Source organism: Danio rerio, chromosome 23, assembly GCF_052040795.2.
Source record: "Danio rerio strain M-AB ecotype USA chromosome 23, GRCz13ab, whole genome shotgun sequence".
In the NCBI taxonomy this organism is placed as follows: Eukaryota; Metazoa; Chordata; class Actinopteri; order Cypriniformes; family Danionidae; genus Danio; species Danio rerio.
The window spans coordinates 6750857-6775000 of record NC_141043.1 but is presented as its reverse complement, the minus strand read 5'-3'; the positions used below and the strand labels follow the sequence as shown (position 1 = coordinate 6775000).

At 37.7% G+C, this 24144-nt stretch overlaps 3 protein-coding genes and 1 long non-coding RNA gene across 6 annotated transcripts in view; 2 read left to right on the top strand and 2 right to left on the bottom strand.

The window, feature by feature from the left end:
- The window catches only part of LOC101885864 (aquaporin-4), a 14460-nt gene extending 8184 nt beyond the window's left edge, over positions 1-6276 (top strand). Inside the window, exons 4-6 of the mRNA XM_087306554.1 lie at positions 1460-1624; positions 1920-2000; positions 4057-6276. Coding sequence (XP_087162680.1) covers positions 1460-1624; positions 1920-2000; positions 4057-4272 — 462 coding nt within the window. The 3' untranslated portion in view covers positions 4273-6276. The remainder of the gene's footprint in view (positions 1-1459; positions 1625-1919; positions 2001-4056) is intronic.
- Positions 1-17605, bottom strand: part of LOC147838158 (uncharacterized) — a 27094-nt gene extending 9489 nt beyond the window's left edge. The window contains exons 1-3 of one of the 3 annotated variants that reach the window (XR_015523159.1): positions 17514-17605; positions 12556-12731; positions 609-1538 (exon numbers count right to left, since the gene is read on the bottom strand). This is a non-coding gene — a long non-coding RNA (uncharacterized LOC147838158). Of the gene's footprint in view, positions 1-608; positions 1539-12555; positions 12732-17513 lie in introns of those variants that run through there. The other 2 variants (XR_015523158.1, XR_015523160.1) reach the window with 2 other exon arrangements.
- On the top strand, positions 11589-15183 carry mipb (major intrinsic protein of lens fiber b). Its single transcript, NM_001020520.1, is given in 4 exon segments — positions 11589-12401; positions 12576-12740; positions 12854-12934; positions 14122-15183. Coding segments are annotated over 4 exon segments (792 nt in total). The 5' UTR covers positions 11589-12041; the 3' UTR covers positions 14308-15183.
- Positions 17606-21674: 4069 nt separating the features above from the next.
- The window catches only part of rbm38 (RNA binding motif protein 38), a 42110-nt gene continuing 39640 nt past the window's right edge, over positions 21675-24144 (bottom strand). Inside the window, 1 exon segment of the mRNA NM_001110127.2 lies at positions 21675-23317. Coding sequence (NP_001103597.2) covers positions 23002-23317 — 316 coding nt within the window. The 3' untranslated portion in view covers positions 21675-23001.

Here is a 24144-nt window from a genome sequence, read left to right as displayed (position 1 = left end):
CAAGCGTGTTTTTTCCCGCTTGGCAAGCCAAGCTGACGTGACATGGGGGCGTGGCAGCATCGACGATTCTATTTTTTGATTCGATAATCGAAATCGAGCATAAATTTCGATCGATTTTCGATTAAAATCGAAATCGTGACACCCTTAATATATATGTATATACATATACATATATATATATATATATATATATATATATATATATATATATATATATATATATACACACAAACATACATATACATACAAACATACACATACATATACATACATACATATATACATACATACATATACATACATACATATATACACACACACACACACACACACACACACACACACACACACACACACACACACACACACACACACACACACACACACACACACACATACATACATACATACATATATATATATATATATGTATGTGTGTGTGTGTGTGTGTGTGTTTGTGTATATATATCTATGTATAAAGTTTATGTACAAACTAATTATCTTTAAATTATCATTAAACTATTACAATTTATACAATTTATCCATAACCTAAAGAAAATAAAAATAGTATTTAATAGTTACATAAAAACAACAAAATGCGAATAAAAAGCCATCAGCATTTAGTTTCTTTTTTTGGGATTGCAACCCCTGGGGTGTTTACATTATATTAACGACGCATCAGTTGCAGCAGATTGATTTTACGGCACGATGGTAAACTTTGACACCTTTATGGCACTAACATACATTGAAAATAAAGACCACGGCTGAGCATGGAGGATGATCTCCAAGTTGGGGTCTCCAAAATTAAAGCAAAAATAGACTTGAGCTGTAAACATTGTGCCCACCAGTCTCATTAAGTGAAATTATCATTCTTGTAAAATAACTGGTATGTATTGTTATCAGGGATCAAGACACAATAAAGGAGCAATGAGAAAATGAACTAATTAAAACTATTTTGTTTAAAAACATTTTAAAAATCTGTGTGTTCATATAAAGATAGAGTGTCATTGAAAAACATCAGATTATATGTCAAAATATGTCATTCCCCTGCTGAAAAATCTAGCTTAAACCAACCTAGGTTGGTTGGCTGGTTTTAGCTGGTTGACCAGGCTGGTTTTAGAGGGGTCTTGGCCATTTCCAGGCTAGTTTCCACCCATTTCCAGCCTGGTCTTAGCTGGACATAGCTGGTTTTGGCTGGGCTCCCAGCCTGGCTAGCTAAGACCAGGTTGGAAATGGCTTGAAACCAACCTGGAAATGGCTAAAACCCCTCTAAAAACCAGCCTGGTAGACCAGCTAAAACCAGCCAAAAAGCCTAGGCTGGTTTAAGCTAGATTTGTAGTAGGGTTTACGTCATATTTTGTATGTTTTGTTGTTGTACAGACTTATGCACAATAAATATTAACATCATACAAACGCAAAATAAAATACACATTTTATCCTCTTATTTTCCTCACTGAAGGTCCCAGTGGAGATGAACGCAGGTCAAGCTCTTGGAATGGAGATGCTTGCTACGTTTCTTCTGGGTTTCACTGTGTTTTCTGTGGAAGATCAACGCAGGAGAGAAATAAATGAACCTGGAAACTTAGCCATTGGCCTTGCTGTAACCACTGCGATCTTTATTGCTGTACGTTTGTCAATGTGTATCTTCAATATGAATCAGTATATGTTGATTGTACTGTCCAGCACTTTAGGCTGTCCTTGATAAATCATATAACACTGAAGAAGGTGTAGAAAATAATTTAAAAGTTCAATCTTTTTGACTTTACTAATGCCATATAATAATGACATTTTAAAATATAATTTAGCTGCATGCATTTTTAATTGATTATTAGTGACACCATTATTCTGTCCTCATGCTGCCTTTATTATTGTAAATACACGTAACTGCTTTTAATGCTTGTGTTTGTCTGTGGATTTAGGGGAGATTTTCTGGTGCCAGCTTGAATCCCGCTCGCTCCCTTGGTCCTGCTATAATACTGGGATATTGGGAACATCACTGGGCAAGCAAAACTTTATGGCCATAAACTATTATTATTTTATAGTTAATATGTTGGGTGAATGGATGGAGGGATTGAAGGATGGAACTAACAATGATCATTTTGGAATCCATTAGGACGGATGAACTGAATGAAGAATTGGTGAGATGTGGATGAAAGGATGAAGGGTTAGGTTGAACTGGATAATAAACTGAAGGAAGGTCTGATGAAAGGATAAACTGAACATTGATGATATATGGATGAAAGGATGAATAAGTCAAACAATGGCTTGAGGAATGGATTGAGAAAGACTATCAATTATGAATGAGTGGATGGATGGATGGATAGAAAAATTGAGCAATAGATGAATGGATTAATGGATAAAATAATTGAGCAAAAGATGGATTGATTTTTTAACTGAGCAATAGATGGATGGATTGATGGATAAAATAATTGAGCAATAGATGGATGGATTATATAATTGAGCAATAGATGGATGGATTGATGTATAGAATAATTGAGCAATAGATGGATTAATTAAATAATTGAGCAATAGAGGGAATAATTAAATAATTGAGCAATAGATGGATGGATTGATGGATAGAATAATTGAGCAACAGATGGATTAATTAAATAATTGAGCAATAGATGGATTAATTAAATAATTGAGCAATAGATGGATGGATTAATGGATAAAATAATTGAGCAAAAGATGGATTGATTTTATAGTTGAGCAATAGATGAATGGATTGATGGATAAAATAATTGAGCAATAGATGGATGGATTGATGCATAGAATAATTGAGCAAAAGATAAATTGATTGATGTATAGAATAATTGAGCAATAGATGGATTAATTAAATAATTGAGCAATAGATAGATTGATTGATGGATAGAATAATTGAGCAATAGATGCATGGATTGATGGATAGCATAGTTGAGCAATAGATGGATTGATTTTATAGTTGAGCAATAGGTGAATGGATTGATGGATAGAATAACTGAGCAATAGATGGATGGATAGATGAATAGAATAATTGAGCAATAGATGGATTAATTAAATAATTGAGCAATAGATGGATTAATTAAATAATTGAGCAATAGATGGATGGATTGATGGATAGAATAATTGAGCAATAGATGGATGGATTGATGAATAGAACAATTGAGCAATAGATGGATGGATTATATAATTAAGCAATAGATGGATGGATTGATGGATAGAATAATTGAGCAATAGATGGATGGATTGATGGATAGAATAATTGAGCAATAGATGGATGGATTATATAATTAAGCAATAGATGGATGGATTGATGGATAGAATAATTGAGCAAAAGATAGATGGATAGCATAGTTGAGCAATAGATGGATTGATTTTATAATTGAGCAATAGGTGAATGGATTGATGGATAGAATAATTGAGCAATAGATGAATGGATTGATGGATAGAATTATTGAGCAATAGATGGGATTAATTAAATAATTGAGCAATAGATGGATGGATAGATGAATAGAATAATTAAGCAATAGATGGATGGATTAAATAATTGAGCCATAGATGAATAGATTGATGGATAGAATAATTGAGCAATAGATGGATGGATTGATGGATGTCTGGATAAAATGACGGAATAATGCAATGATGGATAAATTTATGGATTGATAGATGGATAAAATGATTTAACACTTGGATGAATGGATGAATTTGGTGAATGGATGACATCTTGAACTGAATGATGGATTAAGGAGTAAAGCATGTATGATTGATGGATGGATGAGGTATGGTATATGAATACTTAGAAACAACAGATATATTATTTATTATTATTGGATAGATGGAAAGAACGAATGAGGGATTGATGGATACACAATGATTGAATAATGGATATATAGAAAAATTGAAGAATGAACTGATATTTTAATATTTAGGGATGAATGGATGGATGATTGAATGACTGAAATATATATAGAATGATTTAATAGCAGATAGATGGATGAAACAATTGAAGAATGGATTGATGAAAGTCCATTATGAATGAGTGGATCTGATTAAATTTCATTTTCTTCTCATTTATAGGTGTACTGGATCGGGCCAATATTAGGTGCAGTCCTAGCTGGAGTCTCTCATGAGTTTATTTTCGCACCGAGCGCATCCAGACAGAAGCTCGTGGCCTGCATGACCTGTAAGGACATTGAGATAGTGGAAACGGCCAGTGTGTCTCGATCGTCACTGTCCACAGTTACACAGAGCGCCATGAGACACAAACAAAACAACAAGCTGGAGCACAGCTGAGCTGACTCAGTTTTGCACATGTAGTCAGTCACACAAACAACCTTATTCATGACAAATCAACAGAACTGACTTCTTAAATACCAGTCTTACATAAATTGCATTATGCAAGTTATTAAGAACAGATTTTTAACAACAGAAGTTTGTCCTGCTGGTGATTCACAAATGAGGCTCATTAAGCAAACATAATAGTTCTAATATATCGAATATTTCCAGGGTCACACTTTACAATATGTTAATATTAGTTCTGATTTACTAACATAAACAATGAAAAGTGCATCTATTACAGTATTTATTCATCTTTAGTTAAAGGTCCTGTTAAGTGCTTTGAAATATGCATTTTTATTCGGTGTTTGATGTAATCTTAACCAAAACACAAACAGAGGACATAGTATAGCTCCTCCCCCTTTTAAAAAATCAGCCAATAGTGTTTTATCACAGCTCTGCCAGTGAGAGTAGTTGAGATCAAGTGCATCAAACGCAAAGCAAATGAGAAGCATCTTGAAGGGGGCGGGGCATGTCAGATACTAAAGAGCTTATGATTGGTTGTGATGCGATGAGAAGCTGTAGTGTAAGGTGACGTGAATAAAACTACTCATCCATTTGGGCAGAAGTGACAAACTACAAGCTTTTATATCTTCTAAATAAAAATTGTCACCGTTTTGGAGCACACTAGCTTAAAGATGTCTTAAAATCAATAATACTGAAACTAGCATCTAAAAAAAACCTTGATATTAATTTAATGGGACCTTTAATGAAAATAAAGATGTGTATTGCTACTCGCAGTGCATTAACTAAAGTTAACAAACACAATTTTTAATTTAATAGGGTATATGCGGAGCTAGAGTTTCTTTCCATACCGATAAACTTCCAGTGAAGGCTTAATGCGACTTTTTTTTTTCAATTTTATGCGATTCCTTTTACAGCAACGATGTTGTAATATAAATAAAATATAATCAGTTAAATAGACTTTGGCATTCATCTAGTTGTTCACGCGTAAAATGAGATGAAACGCATGCGCCCGTCAGGATCAGCAGGCTAACGCAGACTCCATTAAATTCCATTAAAAATACTGGGGTAAAATAAATGTTCATATTTTAAAGACACAGCGCGGAAAAAGTCATTTAATGCAGTGTTTCTTGGAGAAACTAAAGCCAACTTTACATCTTATATCAATCAGACAGTGAAGATTACTTTTAAAGAGAACAGACCTTAAACTCCCCGATTTTGTAACTCAGTTCACCGGAAGCGCTTGACCCAGATTACTGACAAATTAAAAGTCCTTCTGCATATACCCTATAATGCATTAGTAAATGTTGAACTGGGATTAATGAATGCTGTACAAGCCTTTACATTCACATAAGTAAACATATATTAACTAACATTAACTAAAGGAAAATTACTGTAAAGTGTGACCAGTTCCTAAAAGTCTGTCAATATAAAGAATACTCTATTGTGGATTAGGAGCAGTAATTTAATCTTTGTACAAAACCCTAAGCATGCACATGGATAGATATAAAAGTGCCAAACATATGTCTATGTGGCTTGAGCTTAACATTTTATTTCAAAGATATCATATATTTTCTTAAATCCACCGTTAATAATTGCAGAATTAAATTGGACTGCTATAGTTCAGTGTTGAACAGCTTTTCAAGTGTTATATATGTCCGTTTGTTTGTTGATTGTGCCATTTTAACCTTAGTTTAATTATATATTCTGTTGCAAATAAATTGTACACAATATACTTTGCTTTAGGGTAATGAGATTGACTTTCAGATTTATGAGTAATGAGATCCTTTAAATTCATTGTACAAATAATATTGAGCATTAATATTGTTTAAGTTATATCAAATAGGAGTAAAAGAAAACCACACATACCTTTGCTTTTTCATTTCCTTGCATGACAAAAATGTAATGTGTTTGTACACTTAAAACTGCCGTGCTACAACTTGCACTAATCCTAACTTGTAATTGCAGCAGAATTTAATAAACTATTATTAACAATCAGTTTCTCTGTGTTCTTACAAAAACATTTTTAACTCCTGTTTATTGCAAAATATTCACTGCCAACGCACACACAATGTTTGCAAACACACACACACAACAACAAACACACACGTTCCACATTCATGCTTGAGTCTACATATATACATCATACACAGCAACTATTAATGACACACACATACACTAACACAATGCAGAACAGACACACAGTGCCAGCCAGCATTTTGTTTTGTCCAGCATGCATGTGCATGAGTGTGTGTTTGTATGAGTGTATGTGTGTAAGTGAGGGGGTGAAAGCGGTGAGATCAGCAGTCCTAATTCACCATCAGCTCCACTAACAGAGGGATTTTCCAGGGCTTTATCTGGCTATGAGGCCCTCCGCCCCTCCACAACCGATCTGCTCTACTCACAATACAAACCTCTACCTAATCACTTCTGCCCTGAACAAGCCAGAACCACCAACATCTCTCACTCATATGGAAATAAAGTGCATTGTACATTCGAAAATCGGATAAATACATTTTATTTAAAATGTTCTTTAAGAAAGAAGAACATTAGAGGCACACATGCATGGATGGATGGGTATAATGGGCAATGGATGGAAAGAACAACTGATTGATGAATGGAAGAAATTTTCTAAATGATTAAAGAATGAATGGAATGATGGAATGATAAATGATGCATTAAATGATTGATCAATTCATGGATGTATGGATGGAATGATGGATAGATGATGGAATGATGGATGGGTTATGCAATAATAGATAGAATGGATGGATGGATTGATGGATGATAGAACAACTGATCGATGAACGGAGGAAGTTTTCTAAATGAACAAAGGATGAATGCATTGATGGACGGATGTATTTAATGATTGACCAATTGATGGATGCATGGATGGAATGATGGATGGATGGATGATGGAATGATGAATGGATGGATATAGATTGATGGATGGGTATGATGAACAATGGATGGATAGAAGATGCATGATAGAACAACTGATCGATGAACTGATGAAGTTTTCTAAATGAACAAAGGATGAATAGATTGATGCATGAGTGTATTTAATGATTGAACGGATGCATTCATATAATTGATGGATGTATGAATGTTAGATAAAATGATGGATGGGTATAATGAGCAATGGATGGAGGGAAGATGGATGAAAGAACAACTGATTGATGAATGGATAAAGCTTTCTAAATTAACAAAGGATACATGGATTGATGTATTAAATGATTTACCAATTGATAGATGTATGGATGGAATAATGGATGGAATAAATTATTCATAGATCATGGAATGATGGGTGGATGAACGATGGAATTATTGATTGATTGGATGTATAGATGGATTGGTATAATGAGCAATAGATGCATGGAAGATGGATGGATAGAACTACTAAATAGAACAAATAAAATTTTCTGAATGATCAAAGGATGAATGGATTGATGGATAGATGGATTAAACAATTGATCAATTGATGAAATGATGGAATGGATGGACTAAAATGGACGGATGGGTGTGATGAATAGATGGATGGAAGATGGATAGAACAACTGATTGATCAACAGATTAAGTTCTCTGAGTGATCAAAGGATGAATGGATGGACGGAAGATGGATGGATAGAACAACCGATTACATTTTTCGAATGATCAAAGGATGAATGGATTGATGGATGGATGTATAGACGGAATCATGGACGGATGGAAAAATGGATGATGGAATAATGGATAGATGGATGGATGGATGATGGAATGATGTATAATGGATGGAATGATGAAAAAATGGATGGATAGATGGTATAATGAGCAATAGATGGATGGAAGATGGATGACAGAACAGCTGATCGATGAACGGATGAAATTACATGAATGAATGATAAATAGATTGATGGATGGATGGATGTATTAAAATGATTGACCAATTGATGGATGTATGGCTGTATGGATGGAATGATGGAACAGATGGATGGATAGATTGATGGATGGATGGGTATAAAAAGCAATGGATGGATAGAAGATGCATAATAAAACTGATTGATGAACGGATTAATTTTCTGAATGATCAAAGGATGAATGGATTGATGGATGGATGTATAGACGGAATGATGGATGGATGGAAAAATGGATGATGGAATAATGGATAGATGGATGGATGGATGATGGAATGATTTATAGAATAAATGGATGGATAGATGGTATACTGAGCAATAGATGGATGGAAGATGGATGATAGAACAGCTGATCGATGAACGGATGAAACTTCCAGAATGAATGATGAAATAGATTGATGGATAGATGGATGGATGTATTAAAATGATTGACCAATTGATGGATGTATGGCTGTATGGATGGAAAGATGAAACAGATGGATAGATGGATGGATGGGTATAATAAACAATGGATGGATAGAAGATGGATAATAAAACTGATTGATGAACGGATTAATTTTCTGAATGATCAAAGGATGAATGGATTGATGGATGGATGTATTAAATGATTGATCAATTGATGAAATGATGGATGGATAATGAAATGATGGAATGGGTGGAATAAATGGATGGATGGGTATGATGAACAACAGATGGATGGAAGATGGATAGATAGAACAATTGATTTATCAACAAATTAAGTTCTCCCAGTCATCGAAGGATGAATGGATGGATGGAAGATGGATGGATAGAACAACTGATAATCAACGGATTACGTTTTTCAAATGAATAAAGGATGAATGGATTGATGGATGGATGTATTAAATGATTGATCAACTGATGGATGTATAGATGAAATGATGGATGGAAAAATGGATGATGGAATCCGTTGGGTGGATTGATGATGGAATAATGGATGGATGGATGGATGATGAAATGATGGATGGATGGAATAATGGATGGATGGTATAAGGAGCAATAGATGGATGGAGGATGGATGACAGAACAGCCGATCGATGAATGGATGAAGTTTCCTGAATGGATTGATAGATAGGTATTAAATGATTAATTAACTGACAGATGTATAGATGGAATGATGGATGGATGGATAAATTAATAGATGATGGAATAATGGATGTATGGATAAATGATGGATGGATTGATGGATGGATGGATGATGGAATACTGGATGGATGGATGAAGAAATGATGGATGGATGGATGATGGAATACTGGATGGATGGATGAAGAAATGATGGATGGATGGAATGAATGGATGGATGGATGATGGAATAATGGATGGATGGATATATGATGGATGGATGGAATAATGGATGAATGATGAAATGATGGATGGATGATAGGTATAATGATCAATAGATGGATGGAAGCTGGATGATAGAATAGCTGATCGATGAATGGATGAAATTTCCTGAATGAATTGATAGATGGATGTATTACAATAATTGACCAATTAATGGATGTATGGATGGAATGATGGAACGGTTGGATGGATGGGTATAATGAGAAATGGATAGATTGAAGATGGATGATAAAACATCTGATCGATTAACGGATACATTTCTGAATGATCAAAGGACGAATGGATTGAAGGATGCATGTATTAAATGACTGATCAACTGATGGATGTATAGATGGAATGATGGATGGATGGAATGGATGGAATAAATGGACAGATGGGTATGATGAACAACGGATGGATGGAAGATGGATGGATAGAACAATAGATTGTTGAATGGATTTAAAAATGTTGAGCAATGGACAGAATCGAAAACCCCTTTCACACATACAGACCTTTCCGGAAAATTACCGGCAGTTTTCCGGAAAGGTTGTATGTGTGAACAGGCCCTTTTTGAAAATACCGGTAAATTCGTTCTGGCTATTTTCTGGAAAGAGAAGTTGTAACATTACCGGTAATTTGCCGGAATGCTGCGCTGTGTGAATGCAGAAGGAAGATTGCCGGAAAGAGCACGTGCACGTCTAGAACGTGCTGACGTGAAACGTCTACTTTAGCCAATCAGAACAGTCAGACGCATTCACGTGCGCGCGGTTTATGTGAATAAAAGCCTTTGAATATTTTTCCAGACACCTTTAGCTGCTTGATGTGAGTCAGATAATGTTTCTATGTTCCTTCTTAATGCTCTGTGTAAATAATTATCAATAAAATTTTTATGATAATCCATTGTTTGTTTACCTTCAAGCTTTGCGTGTGCCTGTGAGCGCCCATAGCGCCAGCACACACACATTATCAAGTACATCTCAACATGCGAAAGTGTTTCTCTATGTTTTCATTAGAAGTGTACTCAATACTGATCCATCCAAAGAGTTTGTGATGTATTCAAATGTTTACAAACACAAGCGCAGCCGTTTAGAGGTCATTTCTGGAAAATGATGTCAGAATTTACCGGCATTTTGGGATGGATGTGTGAATGCTCTTTTCCGGAAAAATTCCGTAATGTCCTTGCCTGTGTGAACAGTGCTTTTTTGACCTTACCGGTAAAGTCGTTCCGAAAATTTTCCGGATATTTACCGGTATCACTGTGTGAAAGGGGCTATAGACAGATGGATAGATGGATGAAATTACTGAAAGATCAATGAATGAATGGATCCAATGAGAATGAACAAATGGTAGATTGGTAAAGCCACCAAACAATAGATGCCGGGATGGATAGAAAGATCTGTGGATGGATAGACAGACAGCAAGTGCAGGAGACAGACTGGAGGTCTAGCAGAGAGACAGATAAAGGATGTTGTTCCATGTTAACTTCATGCTCTGAGGAACAATGGCTTTCCTGTGCTCAGGGCTTTTTCTGGCTGCATGTATCTGAACACCGCTGGGTTTCACTCAGCGCAGGGCCTCCCTTGAGCCACAGGGATGGACCAACATTGTGTGTGTTTGCAGATGCGTGACATTATCCAGAGGATCTGTGTTTTCTGCCCATGTTTGGGTTCTAACCAGTCAAACCAGCCACAGTGAATCCATATTAATGGAAATGTAAAAAAAACACACACCTTTTTGCTGATTTGAATGATCTAGTGCATGTTATAAGCACACATACATTAGAAAAGCACATTTTATTGAGCAATTTCATAATTCGAGATGTCATTGCTGTATCTGTTCTGTACTTTTGAGCACTTTTAAGTTCCCCTTCACCCTTAAAATACGTCTCCATCACATTGAGCCCTGATGTTCCTCTCTTAATCTCACCCTCTTTGAGTTTAATGGACAAAAAAGCGAGTGCGGTCTGCTTGATATGGGATGCTCCCTTTAGCTTCTGTCCCTCAGGGGGGATTATGTCGTCACGCTGGGCCCCGAGGCCATTATAAATGCCCCCTATGGCCCCTTTGTGGTCTGTCAGACCAGCTCTACTTGGTGTGGGCAGGATATGCTCTGTAACCTCTTCTGTGTCGCTCAACTAGAATTAGCCCTATAGATTTAGCTTGTAGCATCGATGTTCAGGTCTCTCTGACAAAACCCTCCAGATTTTCTACGCGTGCACACACACACACAACCACACACACCTCATGTTTCTTTAGCAGTCCGGGTGTTGTGCAGGCGAAGAGAAACAGCGCTGGCAGAGAAGACCCGTGTGTGGCTACATGTGTGACCATTTACTCACGGCTTCCCACACAGCCTTAGCTAACGGCTAGATCTATTAGGCCTAATTATTGATCTGTTTTTGAGGAACTTTTAGTGTACTTGGCAAAAAAAAAGGACATTATATTTTTTTTAAAGACATTTTTCTTGCCAACTCGAAAAAACAAACAAAAAAGTTTCGGTTTTGAATTTAGTTGGGACTCATAAATCATAATGTGGGAGTTTCGCTCTATGATGTTTTGGCGGGCGGTGTTTGCCGAGTTTTTCGGCACCATGTTCTTCGTGTTCTTCGGGATGGGTGCCGCTCTACGCTGGACCACCGGGCCGTACCATGTCTTCCACACTGCTCTCTGCTTTGGTTTTGCTGCTGCCACACTCATTCAATCCATCGGCCACATCAGCGGAGGACACATTAATCCGGCTGTCACCTTTGCATACTTAGTCGGCTCTCAGATGTCTGTGTTCAGAGCTTTCTTCTACATTTGTGCTCAGTGTCTGGGGGCCATGGCAGGAGCCGCGGCGCTCTACGGAGTTACACCCAACAACATGAGGGGCACGATGGCACTTAACACGGTAAGAATGTCTCCGGGAATTGTATTTTATTTCATTAAAAGTTTAAAACTATTTTGCAAATATGTGATTTAGTAATGTATAAAATCTCTATTTGTTGTATTCATACACATAAAAAATAGGACTTTTAAACATTAATTCCTCCTCGTTTTTGTACCTGTTGATGTTTCTTACCAGCTTCAGCCTGGCATGAGTCTGGGAATGGCCACCACAGTGGAGGTGTTCCTCACTATGCAGTTGGTGGTCTGCGTTTTCGCTGTCACTGATGAAAGAAGAAATGGACGTCTGGGTTCTGCTGCTCTGTCCATTGGATTCTCTGTTACTATGGGCCACCTGATGGGGGTGAGAAACAATATTTCAGCACAAATGTGTTATAAGTACTATATTAGGCAGGTATAAGCACTAAGTAGGCAGTACACCAAACATGTATCATGTTGTTTATCTTTTTTAACCAGATGTACTACACTGGAGCTGGAATGAACCCAGCCAGGTCTTTCGCCCCTGCTGTTATCACCAGGAATTTCATCAACCACTGGGTAAGAAAAACAAATCTGGACGCATAAACTACTGATACATACAGAATTATATATTTTTCTCTTCTAATGACACAGACCAACACAATCTCACAGAAATCCATAACTTTTTGATTTAGTGGCTAATTCGTATGAATTTGTACAATCTCATTCGTACAATTTAGTATGATTTGCTTATCCCCCAATGACGGTTGGGTTTGGGGGTGGGGTTTGGAGCCATGCCTCCTTTTTAAAATCGTACATTTTCATGACTGATCTCTTACAAATAAGCCACTAACAAAACGTAATATACTCACATTTCCATGTGAGATTAGGCTGGACAGACAAGCAAGTAGACAAAAAGACAGAAAAACAGACTAATAGATATCTTTTCACTTATAACAGACAGATAGACAAATAGATAGAATAGATGTTTTCTCTTCTGACAAGACAGACAGACAGATAGATAGATAGATAGATAGATAGATAGATAGATAGATAGATAGATAGATAGATAGATAGATAGATAGATAGATAGATAAATACATGAAAACGATATGTATATCATTTATTCAATTTTTTTTTTACTTAGTCCCTTTACTAATCTGGAGTTGCCACAGCGGAATGAACCGCCAACTAATCCAGCAAGTTTTTACGCAGCGGATGCCCTTCCAGCGAGAGGGGTCTGGCTGCAGACCTGGTGCAGTGCAATCTGGGCTGCATCCAATGCTTTTTAATGGGCTCACCTAACCCCACCCCTAACCCTACCCGTCACAGTGACGTCACTAGCTCCACTTGAGTGCATTGTGTCTGACATAGCATCGCTTAGTGATGAAGTCTCAGCTTGCATCTTAAAGGCTGCATCCAGATACCATTGCTTCCAGCCGCAACCCATCTCTGGGAAACAATATATATATATATATAATTTGCATTTATTTCCAATTATTTAAATTTCATATATACAAAATATGTGTCCTATACGCAACATATATTTCGAAATATTGCGAAAATGGCTGCTTGCATACACACATACTTCCAATGGTTGGACAAAATTATACGCATACAGCCATTTTTGCAATATTTTAAAACATATGTTGCATTTATAAAATTCAAATCTGAACGTGTGTGTTGTATACGTCATTTGTATATATTGCCATATATCCGATCTCTCTGTGAGGCTAAATAAAATCCCTCTTCTTCTGGTGTGATAGGTGTACTGGGTGGGTCCGATGATTGGTGCTGCTATGGGTGCCATCTTCTATGACTTCTTCCTGTTCCCCCGTATGCGGGGCTTCTCTGAGCGGCTAGCCACGCTGAAGGGCAGTCGACCCCCAGAGGCCGAGAACCAGCAGGAGACCCGCGGGGAGCCCATCGAGCTCAAGACTCAAACCCTATAAACCTGCAGAGAAGTTGTGGACCGAATCTGGCTCTACCTCACTGGACCATCTCACTGCCCTGAGCAGCCAATAAAACTCCTGCGACGCAACACCAGAGACCCGCAGAGGGTCGCATTTACACGGCAAGATCAGTAAGGGAGCAGAAATGAGTACATTACTCCGGGTAGTATTCTAGGTTTGCTGCTAGTACCAGTGCAGGGTGGAGGGCGGTTCTGAGGTGGGGTTGTGGGCGGGGCTTATGTTGTGGGAGGGGCTGTAGCAATTTATTTAGGCATGCTTTTCACTTTTCATCTGACTTCATTTTCACAATTCATTTTCAATTTTTCGTTTTCTACAAACAACAAGATGTGGATGTACGCAACTTAACCAGGGTTTCACACTTTTTATTTTCTGTGAGAGTTCAAGTGAGTGCAGCTTTGTGGGTCTTTCTGTGTGTGTGTGTGTGTGAGGGAGAGCGTGCCAAGGTATGTTTGTGTGTTTCGCTTGTGCACGACCAAGTGTACTGTATGTGTGTGTGTGTGAGTGAGTGAGTGTGTCTGTCATCTGAGCATTTCTTTTGGGTTTTTATCATTACAGCTCGCTCGTGTTTGTACCATGCTTGTTTTTTTTTCCCTTTCTTATTTTTACGGGACTCTAAAACACCCCAAACTGTATTGTTTGCTATGATCTTCCATTCACTTTTCATTCACACAAACCACCCATGGACTGAGCTGTTTTAAACACAGCCAGTCCTTGCCACCAGTCTTTACAATTACTTCTCGAGTTTACAGTGTCTGTGTTGCCTTTCATAAAATCTTGTTTGAGGATAACATCCATGACTGGGCAAGTAAAGCAATATGAATCATATCTGAATGCAAATAAATACATGAAAAGAAACGGCTCGGTGTATATCATTCAAATTACACAAGATGGCGCTGTACAACAGTTTGTGTAATGTCAACTCAAAACTGCTGAAGATTTTTTATTTTATTATTTTTATTACTTTAATTATGGTATATTAATAAAGCATTAAAAAACACAATAAGAATGTGCACTCTTAAAAATTAAGGTGCCATTAAGAACCAAATAGTTTTCCTTTTCATTGTTTTATAATGTTTTAAAACCTTTTTGATAAAAACCTTTTAGATTAAAAAAAAAAAAAATCATAGTGTGAAGACCATCTAAAAAAACTCGTCATTATAAAGAATCTTTTGTTGAATGGAAAAGTTCCCCGGACATACAGGATGAACTTTTAAGACAGTGCACTGTCGGTTTGTCCTACCTTGTCAAATTGTCCTACCTCCCATTCAAAGAGTAGATTTTGATGAAGCAATAATCTCAATCTCATCAGATTCTGCTACCTGTGTCATTTTTTATTTTATTTATTTTTATTAGGTTCATCTTAGGTCAGGCATTAAAATATACATAATATCGATACACATAGATATACGCACTGATACAATTCACCAAACAAGAAATTATCAGGAAAACATAATCAACACTAAATAAGTATATAAATAAAGATAAAATACCACATTTATACACAAAGATATACAAACATAAGATTACAAAAATAAAAGAATAAACAAATAAAAATAAAGAAGAATAAATAAAAATAAATATTACAAAGAAAAGAAAGGTAAAAATGCGATTAAGATGTGTGTCTCCTTAAAAATGTATAAAAGGGCTCGAGACTTTCTGGAACTGTTCTGGCTTTTGTTTTATTGCAAACCGAATCTTTTCCATCCGAAGAGCATGCAGGAAATCAAAAACCCATTGCTGATAAGAAGGGAGAGCTGCTGATTTCCAATTCATAAGAATAAGTCGTCTAGCCAGTACGGTTGCAAAGGCTACACTATCGGCCGGTAATTAATTTAATTCAGCATATTCTGGCAGGATTCTAAACAGTGCTGTTAAGGGTTTTGGGTCTTTTGACAATGAAAAAACAGCAGAAAAGCACCTGAATTTTTTCCCCCAAAAGTTAGACAGTTTCAAACACGACCAGAAAGTATGCAACAGTCCAGTGTCAATTTTAATGTGGAATGTGATATGAAGCTGTAATATCGACCTAATCCCTAACCCTAACCTCAGAACCATTCAAATACAGTGTTAGCATAATCTGACGGGTAGGATAAAATGTCAAGACGCTGGTTCTTTATTGGTCATGTACTGGTACAAAGCTGGTTCTGAGCAGTAAAGAACCATCCAAAAAAAAAAAAAAACCCTGCTTAAACCAGCAGCCTTGTGTCAAGCTAACCAGCTTATGCCTTCTTTCAGCAGGGAAGGTTTTAGCAAATCTATCTGATCAGCAACATTGTAGCTATTTGTTGGTCAAATGAAATACTACTTAGAAAATGAGAAGGCTCCAATATAAGGAGCCTGCTTTATAAAACAAATCATAATTCATGCAAATGAATATATTACAAATAAAATTGTCTAGAAAAAATAGAAAACTATTTTGTTTGTAAACAGTTGTGGGTTCTATACTTTTATTATTAATATTGTTAACTCAACATATTACAGTTTGAATAACAATTAAATAAATAACTAAATAATAATCAGGCCTAGATAACTAATGTTTCTGTGAACATAAATGCTACAAATTCTAGTTTCTGTTCAATTTAACTGGAAATACACATTCATTCATTCATTCATTTTCTTTTCGGCTTATAGTCCCTTTATTAATCTGGGGTCGCTACATCAGAATGAACCGCCAATTTATCCAGCACGGTTTTACACAGCAGATGCCCTTCCAGCCGCAACCCATCTCTGGGAAACATACATTCACACATACACTACGGACAATTTAGCTTACTCATTTCACCTGTACTACGTCTTTGGACTTGTGGGGAATACCGGAGCACCTGGAGGAAACCCACGCGAACGCGCGGAGAACATGCAAACTCCACACAGAAATGCCAACTGACCCTGCCGAGGTGAGAACCAGCAACTTTCTTGCAACCTACTGCGCCACCGCGTCGCCAAATTTAAATTCACTACTAAAAAAGTACACATTTTAGGCTCATTTTGGGCCCAAATTAGTTTTTTTTAGCAGTTGTCTAGTTCCAAGACTATCCAGATTTCCATCCACGCCTGTAGCGTCTGTAAATTGCGTTGTGGTGGAGTTTGCGAACTTTTAAAAATTGCGCGCAGCCCTCGTTTTATAGCGGCCAGCATTCAAACAGAGCCAACTATACAATTTTTTTTACATTAATAATTGTGACTACCTTGGACTGTTAGCGGTGTCTCTGTTGATAAGCGTTGTTGTCGAGCAGCTTCAGGTCTTCATGCAGCTGAACTGAATAACTGAAGTAGTACTGAAGAGTGTAGTTTGCAGCGCCCTCAGTTGGTGAAAATCACCTGTACCTAATCAAGGCCACGAAACGTCATGCTCAAAATTACTCCCAACTCCTGGATCTTTGTTCATCACATTTGTTCTTCGTCTTCGTACCTGTATTCTTGAGCAAATGTTAGCAAAAAAAAAAAAGTTACGACTATGATAATCAAAATCAAGCCAGTTTTGAATTCAAATCAAGTATATGCAAACAGGGGCGGACTGGGACTAAAAATCAGCCCTGGCACTGTAGCCACACCGGCCCACATTACCACACCGACACAGCCCTATCCACTGACACGCACATTCACTACGTATATTGGTGTACAGATGGTAAAATATAAGCAGTACCGTCTGTAATATATTTGAATATTTAAACATTTAATGTATATGACTGGAACAAAAACAACCCATTTATAACAAATTTATACAAACAGTCATTTCATTCCATAGTAAAATGAACCGCCAACTTATCCAGCATATGTTTTATGCAGTGGATGCCCTCTAAGCTGCAACCCATCTCTGGGAAACCCCTATACACACACATTCACACACATGCACTACTGACAATTAGGTCTACCCAATTCACTTGTGAACTTGTGAGGGAAACCGGGAGGAAACCCACGCGAACATGCAACATTCACACAGAAACACCAACTTACCCAGCCGAGGCTTGAACCATCGACACTCTTGCTGTGAGGCGACAGTGCTACCCACTGCATTGCCCCCTCTCGAGACCATTTTAGTTAATTTTATGCATTTGGCAGTATCTGATTTATTTATTTATTTATTGCTTTCTCTGAGTTTTTCGGCCCCACCTTTCCTTTATTTACGGCCCATCTCTGTCAACTAGCTTGTGTTGCACTTACTGTTTGTATGACATTCTTGCCAAATTTTAATTGCGTCCGTGTAACCTCTGATTGGGTCGGCCCATCTCGAAACAAGCCGGCCATTGCCGATTGGGCCAATGCTTAATATTTATTATTATTATTACTTTTATCATCATCATGATCATCATCATCATTATGTTTACATCTTGCAAGAGATTAAAGCTGCCTGCATGTAAAAACAATGCATATAAAAAATTTTTATAAAAAAATTGCATACCGGCCCACATTTAAAAAATGGTCCGGCCCTTCTGGCATTTGCCAGAATTGCCAGATGGCCAGTCCGCCCCTGTATGCAAAGATTAAAGAACTTGACCCTGACATCAGTTTAACATTATGATGCTCTTGTATGTCAGATAATCAGATAATAGCCAGATAATCTTCACTCGCTGCTCCAGCTTCCAGTTTTAAATCTTGTTTTTTTTTTTTTTTTTGTGTCCACTTCTGATGCTGGACAGGGGTTATCATGGACACTCCGACATTGATCTTTTTGGCATAGTCCCTTTTATTAATCTGGGGTCGCCACAGCGGAATGAACCGCCTATATTATAGTGTAATGCATTCAAATTTAGTGGCCCACATTAGACCTTCTTTTGGCCTGGACAAAAGGGAGTCTTTAATTTCCTTAAATAGCCTACCATAAGGGTCAGGATTTTTTTTTTTGTGCAACTTAAAAGAAACACATCACTTTCCTTTTTTGAGAGTGTAGTTCCCAGACATATTGACCTAGAAAACAGCAACATTTGTATTTCCAGTCGGTACAAATACAAAAGAGCCAATCTTAAAATAGGTAAATTATCTTAGTTTTATTAATATTCGATCATTCATTTTTGATTGAGATGCTACTGGTCTAATCTGATTCAATTATTTATGCTAAGCTAAGCTAAAAGTACTCTCTCCAGACTTGTAGATCGGCTGAATGGATTCAAAAGCTGTTTAAATATACTGTTTAACTCTATGGGACTTGTAAAACGAGCCTATTTTCAACAAAGTGGAGTGTTTCTTTGACCTACAGATGGTGCATGAGAGAAAGACCTATTATTTAGGAGAGAAAATAATGGGAAGATCTCACACAGCGCACAATCGTTTGGACTGGTTGGGGAAGGACGGTTTGTGACGTCGCTCACAGGTGCTCATTTGGATTGAGGTCTGAGGCCTTGAGCATAAAACTTCTCACAGTTTCCATAGTGATAGTTTGCCTACTCGCAAAAAACATATAAAGCCCAGCACTAAGCCCTAATGCCCTGCCTTCCTTCATTTGCATAGGTTTGTATGCACGTCCGTGAACTCTTGGATTGACTCCAGCTCTTCCATTGAAGCAGCCGTAAACGGTGGTTAAACTGCCTTGGGTTGTTCATCGTAAGCACATGTACACTTCCGTGTTTCTCAATGAACTTGCCTGCAGAAACAAAGAAGGTTTTAAAGGAGATGGAAAAACCCTCAACTGACAAATAATTGAAATGGATGATAAAAGAAATATAATACAGATTAATTTAGGGTCAGAAAGCAAATTGGGTGAAAACTATCATCATCATCATCATCAAAAACAAACACACACAATGAAATAAACATCATATATGCATATACATTTATTCCATGGTTAAGAGAAGACACCGGCAACAATGGAATTACCTGTACCAATTCGTCACCTTGGAATTTAAGTGATTCTGAGATATTGAGCTTCAAAGTTTTGCCATTCCATATAGCAAACAATATGCGTGTCACACGTCTCTTTCATACATTAACATGACATGAGACCCTAAATGTACTCTAAATGTACATTATTAAAGCTCTCCTACATTTCCAAATTGGAGTAAAAAAAACATGGTATATGCAGATTGAACCTTTAAATTAGTAGTAGTAGTTGAAGTAGTATCTGTAGTAGTAGATGTCGTTGGTATAGTGGTATCATAAGTAATGGATGTGTAGTAGTAGTAGTCGGTGTAGTAGTATTAGAATTAGTAGACATTGTTGATGTAGATGTTGTAGTAGCAGTCATTCAATTCAATTCAATTCAGCTTTATTTGTATAGCGCTTTTACAATGTAAATTGTGTCAAAGCAGTTTCACATAAATGGGCATAGTAACTGGATCAGGGTAGTTCAGTTTTTAGTGTTTAAGTTCAATTCAGTTTAGCTCAGTTCAGTGTGGTTTGAAATCATTACTGAGAGTCCAAACACTGAAGAGCAAATTCATCGATGAGTAGCTTTTCAGATCCTGAAACATGCAAGCCAGTGGCGACAGCGGAGAGGGAAAAAAAACCTTCACCAATAGGAGAGTGAAGAAAAAAAACCTTAAGAGAACCAGTCTCAGTTCGGCACAACCATTTTAATTACTCCGCTTGGCAAAAGTCTTGTGCAGAGCTGCAGTCTCAGCAGTGGAGTCCGTAAGCTGGCCTCAGCGAACACTCATCTGTCCTTGGAGCGTCACTGGAATCAGTCTCATGTTCTCCACTCTACTATGACCAACAGCTCAGCAGCAGCTCAGGATACGGCCTGGTCCCGGATATGGACACCTTGGGATTATCTCGTCGCTGGTTTTGGATCCAATCAGTGACTCCGCATAATCTGAGGACCTCGGGATGAGTATCCCCAGGTGGAAATGGAAAAGTAGTCCTTTTAATAGTATCAGTAGTAGTAGACATTGTAGTAGTAGTAGTAGTGGTGGTTGTGGCTGTAGTAGCAGTAGTAATCTGTAAGTCTAAAATCTGAGTCAACTCCCTGCTGAAAAATCCAGCTTAAACCAGCCTAGGATGGTTGGCTGCTTTTAGCTGGTCGACCAGCCTGGTTTTAGGATTGTTTTGGCCACTTCCAGGCTGGTTTCCAGCCATTTCCAGCCTGGTTTTAGCTGGTCAGGTTGGGAGATGACCAACTAAAACCAGCTTGACCAGCCTAGCCAGGCTAGGAACCCAGCAAAACCAGCTAAAAGCAGGATGGTCAAGCTGGTTTTAGATGTTTTTAGCTGGTCACTTCCAGGCTGAAAATAGCTGGAAACCAGCCTGGAAGTGGCCAAAACCCCTCTTAAACCAGGCTGGTCAACCAGCTAAAACCAGCCAAGCTGGTTTAAGCTGAATTTTTCAGCAGGGCTGTTTGTACAAAGACGTATTCTGAATCAAAACATTCCCATAAAGGAAAATACATGCAGCAAACTCAAACAAAAAAAGCTCAGTTTTTTGTAAATGGCTTTATTTAGCATGTTCTGGTCTCATGGCTTTACTGTAAGGTATTTCCAATCGAGTGTCTGAGGGCCGATAAATGAAAACACTTTGAAAACAAACAGATTGTCTTGGCAAATTATCCTGTTGTGCTGTTCAACCGCCCCTCTGTCAGGTTTTTTCTCTCTTGCTGGCATTAGTCCTGTAGTGTCACTTGTGGAGCAATACCAATGGCAACCCCTGACATTAGTCACAATACTCTTGCTTTTGACTTGTCCGCAGATCAAAATCGACCGAAAACATCTAAAAAAGTACCATGGATCAAAGAAATTGGAATATAATTAATACTCGATATTTCAATGTGTGTTTCCTACAGCGCGTCTTGAATCCTCGTGTTACTGGATTAAACATCATTACAATCTACGTGGAGCTATTATGATGGAGAGAGGAGTCTACATGAACTGAAGAGGTGACAGTCTCTGTAATGCTACGTTTCTAGAAAAGTTATCTAAATCTGGAAAAAGTCAGGTTAAAAAAAATGCACGTTTTTGCTCAGAGAGATAAAGGGAAGCACATCTGTGTCATAAGAACAGCTATAGAAAATAAAAAAGGAGAAGTCTCTAAGGCTTTGTGCTTAACAGATCTTCCTGCAGATCATCCAAGCGGTATATAAATGCACACTGTTGTTCAAAAGTTAGACTTTCAATAAAAGAAATTAATACTTGTAGTCAGCAGGGATGCCTTAAATCGAGCAAAAGTGACATTAAAACATCTTGAATATTACAAACGATTTCTACTTCCTATATATTCAACAAAGAATCCTAAAAAAAAGATCATTGTTTACAGAAGGATGTTAAGCAGATAAAATAAATGGTTTCGTAAGCACCAAATCATCCTATTAGGACGATTTCTCAAAGACACTGAAATAAAGACAGCTGAAAACTCAGCATGGCGTCACAGAAATAAATTACACTTTAAATAGATCACAGTTATTTTAAATAGTAACGACAATATGAGAGCTTTTTTTTCTTCTTGTTTTTAAATCAAATAAATGCATCCTTGATGAACATTCTTTAAAAAAAACAAACTTTTGAACAACAGTGTGTGTATAATCTCGTATAAATCCCGATCCCTGCAATCCACCATTTATTAACCTAACAATCATCTACCGATAATAGAATATTGAATAATAAGAGTAACCTGTCCGAAAAGGTCCATAAAGCGACTGACGAAAAAGCCCTTTGTGTGCGACTCCAGTCACAGGCTGATGATGTCACAGTTCCCTGTCCCACAATGACCGTGTTCTAGTGCAATTTCAGCATTGGTCCCCCGTTTCCCGTTCTAGAGGCGGTCGGTGTGGAGCTGGTGTGGAGGGATCTGGATGAAGGCAGTGGATGGGGCTCCTCCTCCGGTGGACAGTGGGTTTGGGATGGGGGTGGAGATGGCGGAGGATGGCCCGGCGGTGCCTGGAGGGTACATGTAGCTGAGGAACCCTGGCGAGGCGGCGAAGGGGTACTGCTCGAAGGCGGAGGCGGCGTACTGGGCGTAGGCAGTGCTGAAGTCAAGGTAAGGGCTGCTGGAGGTGGAGGAGACCTGTGTGGGCAGAAGCAGACTGGGCTGCAGGACGGCCTGAGGGTAAACATATGGCTGGCTGAGTCTGAGAATGAGAGAGAGAGAGAGAGAGAGAGAGAGGGAGAGAGGGAGAGAGAGAGAGGGAGAGAGAGAGAGAGAGAGAGAGATGGGGAGTTAGAAAATCTTTAGATCAATCTAAACATTTAGCACAGTAATACACATACTAATGAAAGATTGTCCAGGGTTTCTGTAGGTTTCACAAAATCAAATTTAAGATCTTTTTAAGACCATTACGAATGAAATTTCAGACTTTTATATATTATTATTAGTTATTTCTTAGTTACATATTTTAAATAAATTGTCAAAACAAGCAAACTCTAGTTGTATGCATACACATTTCTTAAAATAATTTATCAAAAAAATAAGAATCTTTAAAATCTATAATGAACTAAATTTATTTACAACAGTCTGTCTATGTCTGTGTACTCACCATATGGACTATAAACAAACAGAAAGCTTTTTAGCCACTAAACTGGCAAAACGTAAAATACTTACATTTTCTCGTGAGATCAGGCTGTCTCTTACATAAAAGTAAAAAGAAATGTAAAAACTGAGCCCAAATGCGATTCTGAACAGTAGCTATGACTGTACATAATTGTAAGATGAATAAACATGGTTCATTTTAAGTGCAGATGCTTCGTTGTGCTGACTGACCTGCTCACTGACCTCATTAATGTTTCTTATGAGTTTCTGCCTGATGATATAATAGCTGAACAACATTGCAGAACACACAACCAGCAGAGAGAGAGAGAGAGAGAAAGAGAGAGAGAGAGAGAGAGGGAGGGAGAGAGAGAGAAAGAGAGAGACCGGCGGCTGTAACCCATGAAGCTCCTCGAAACAAAGAGGAACCCA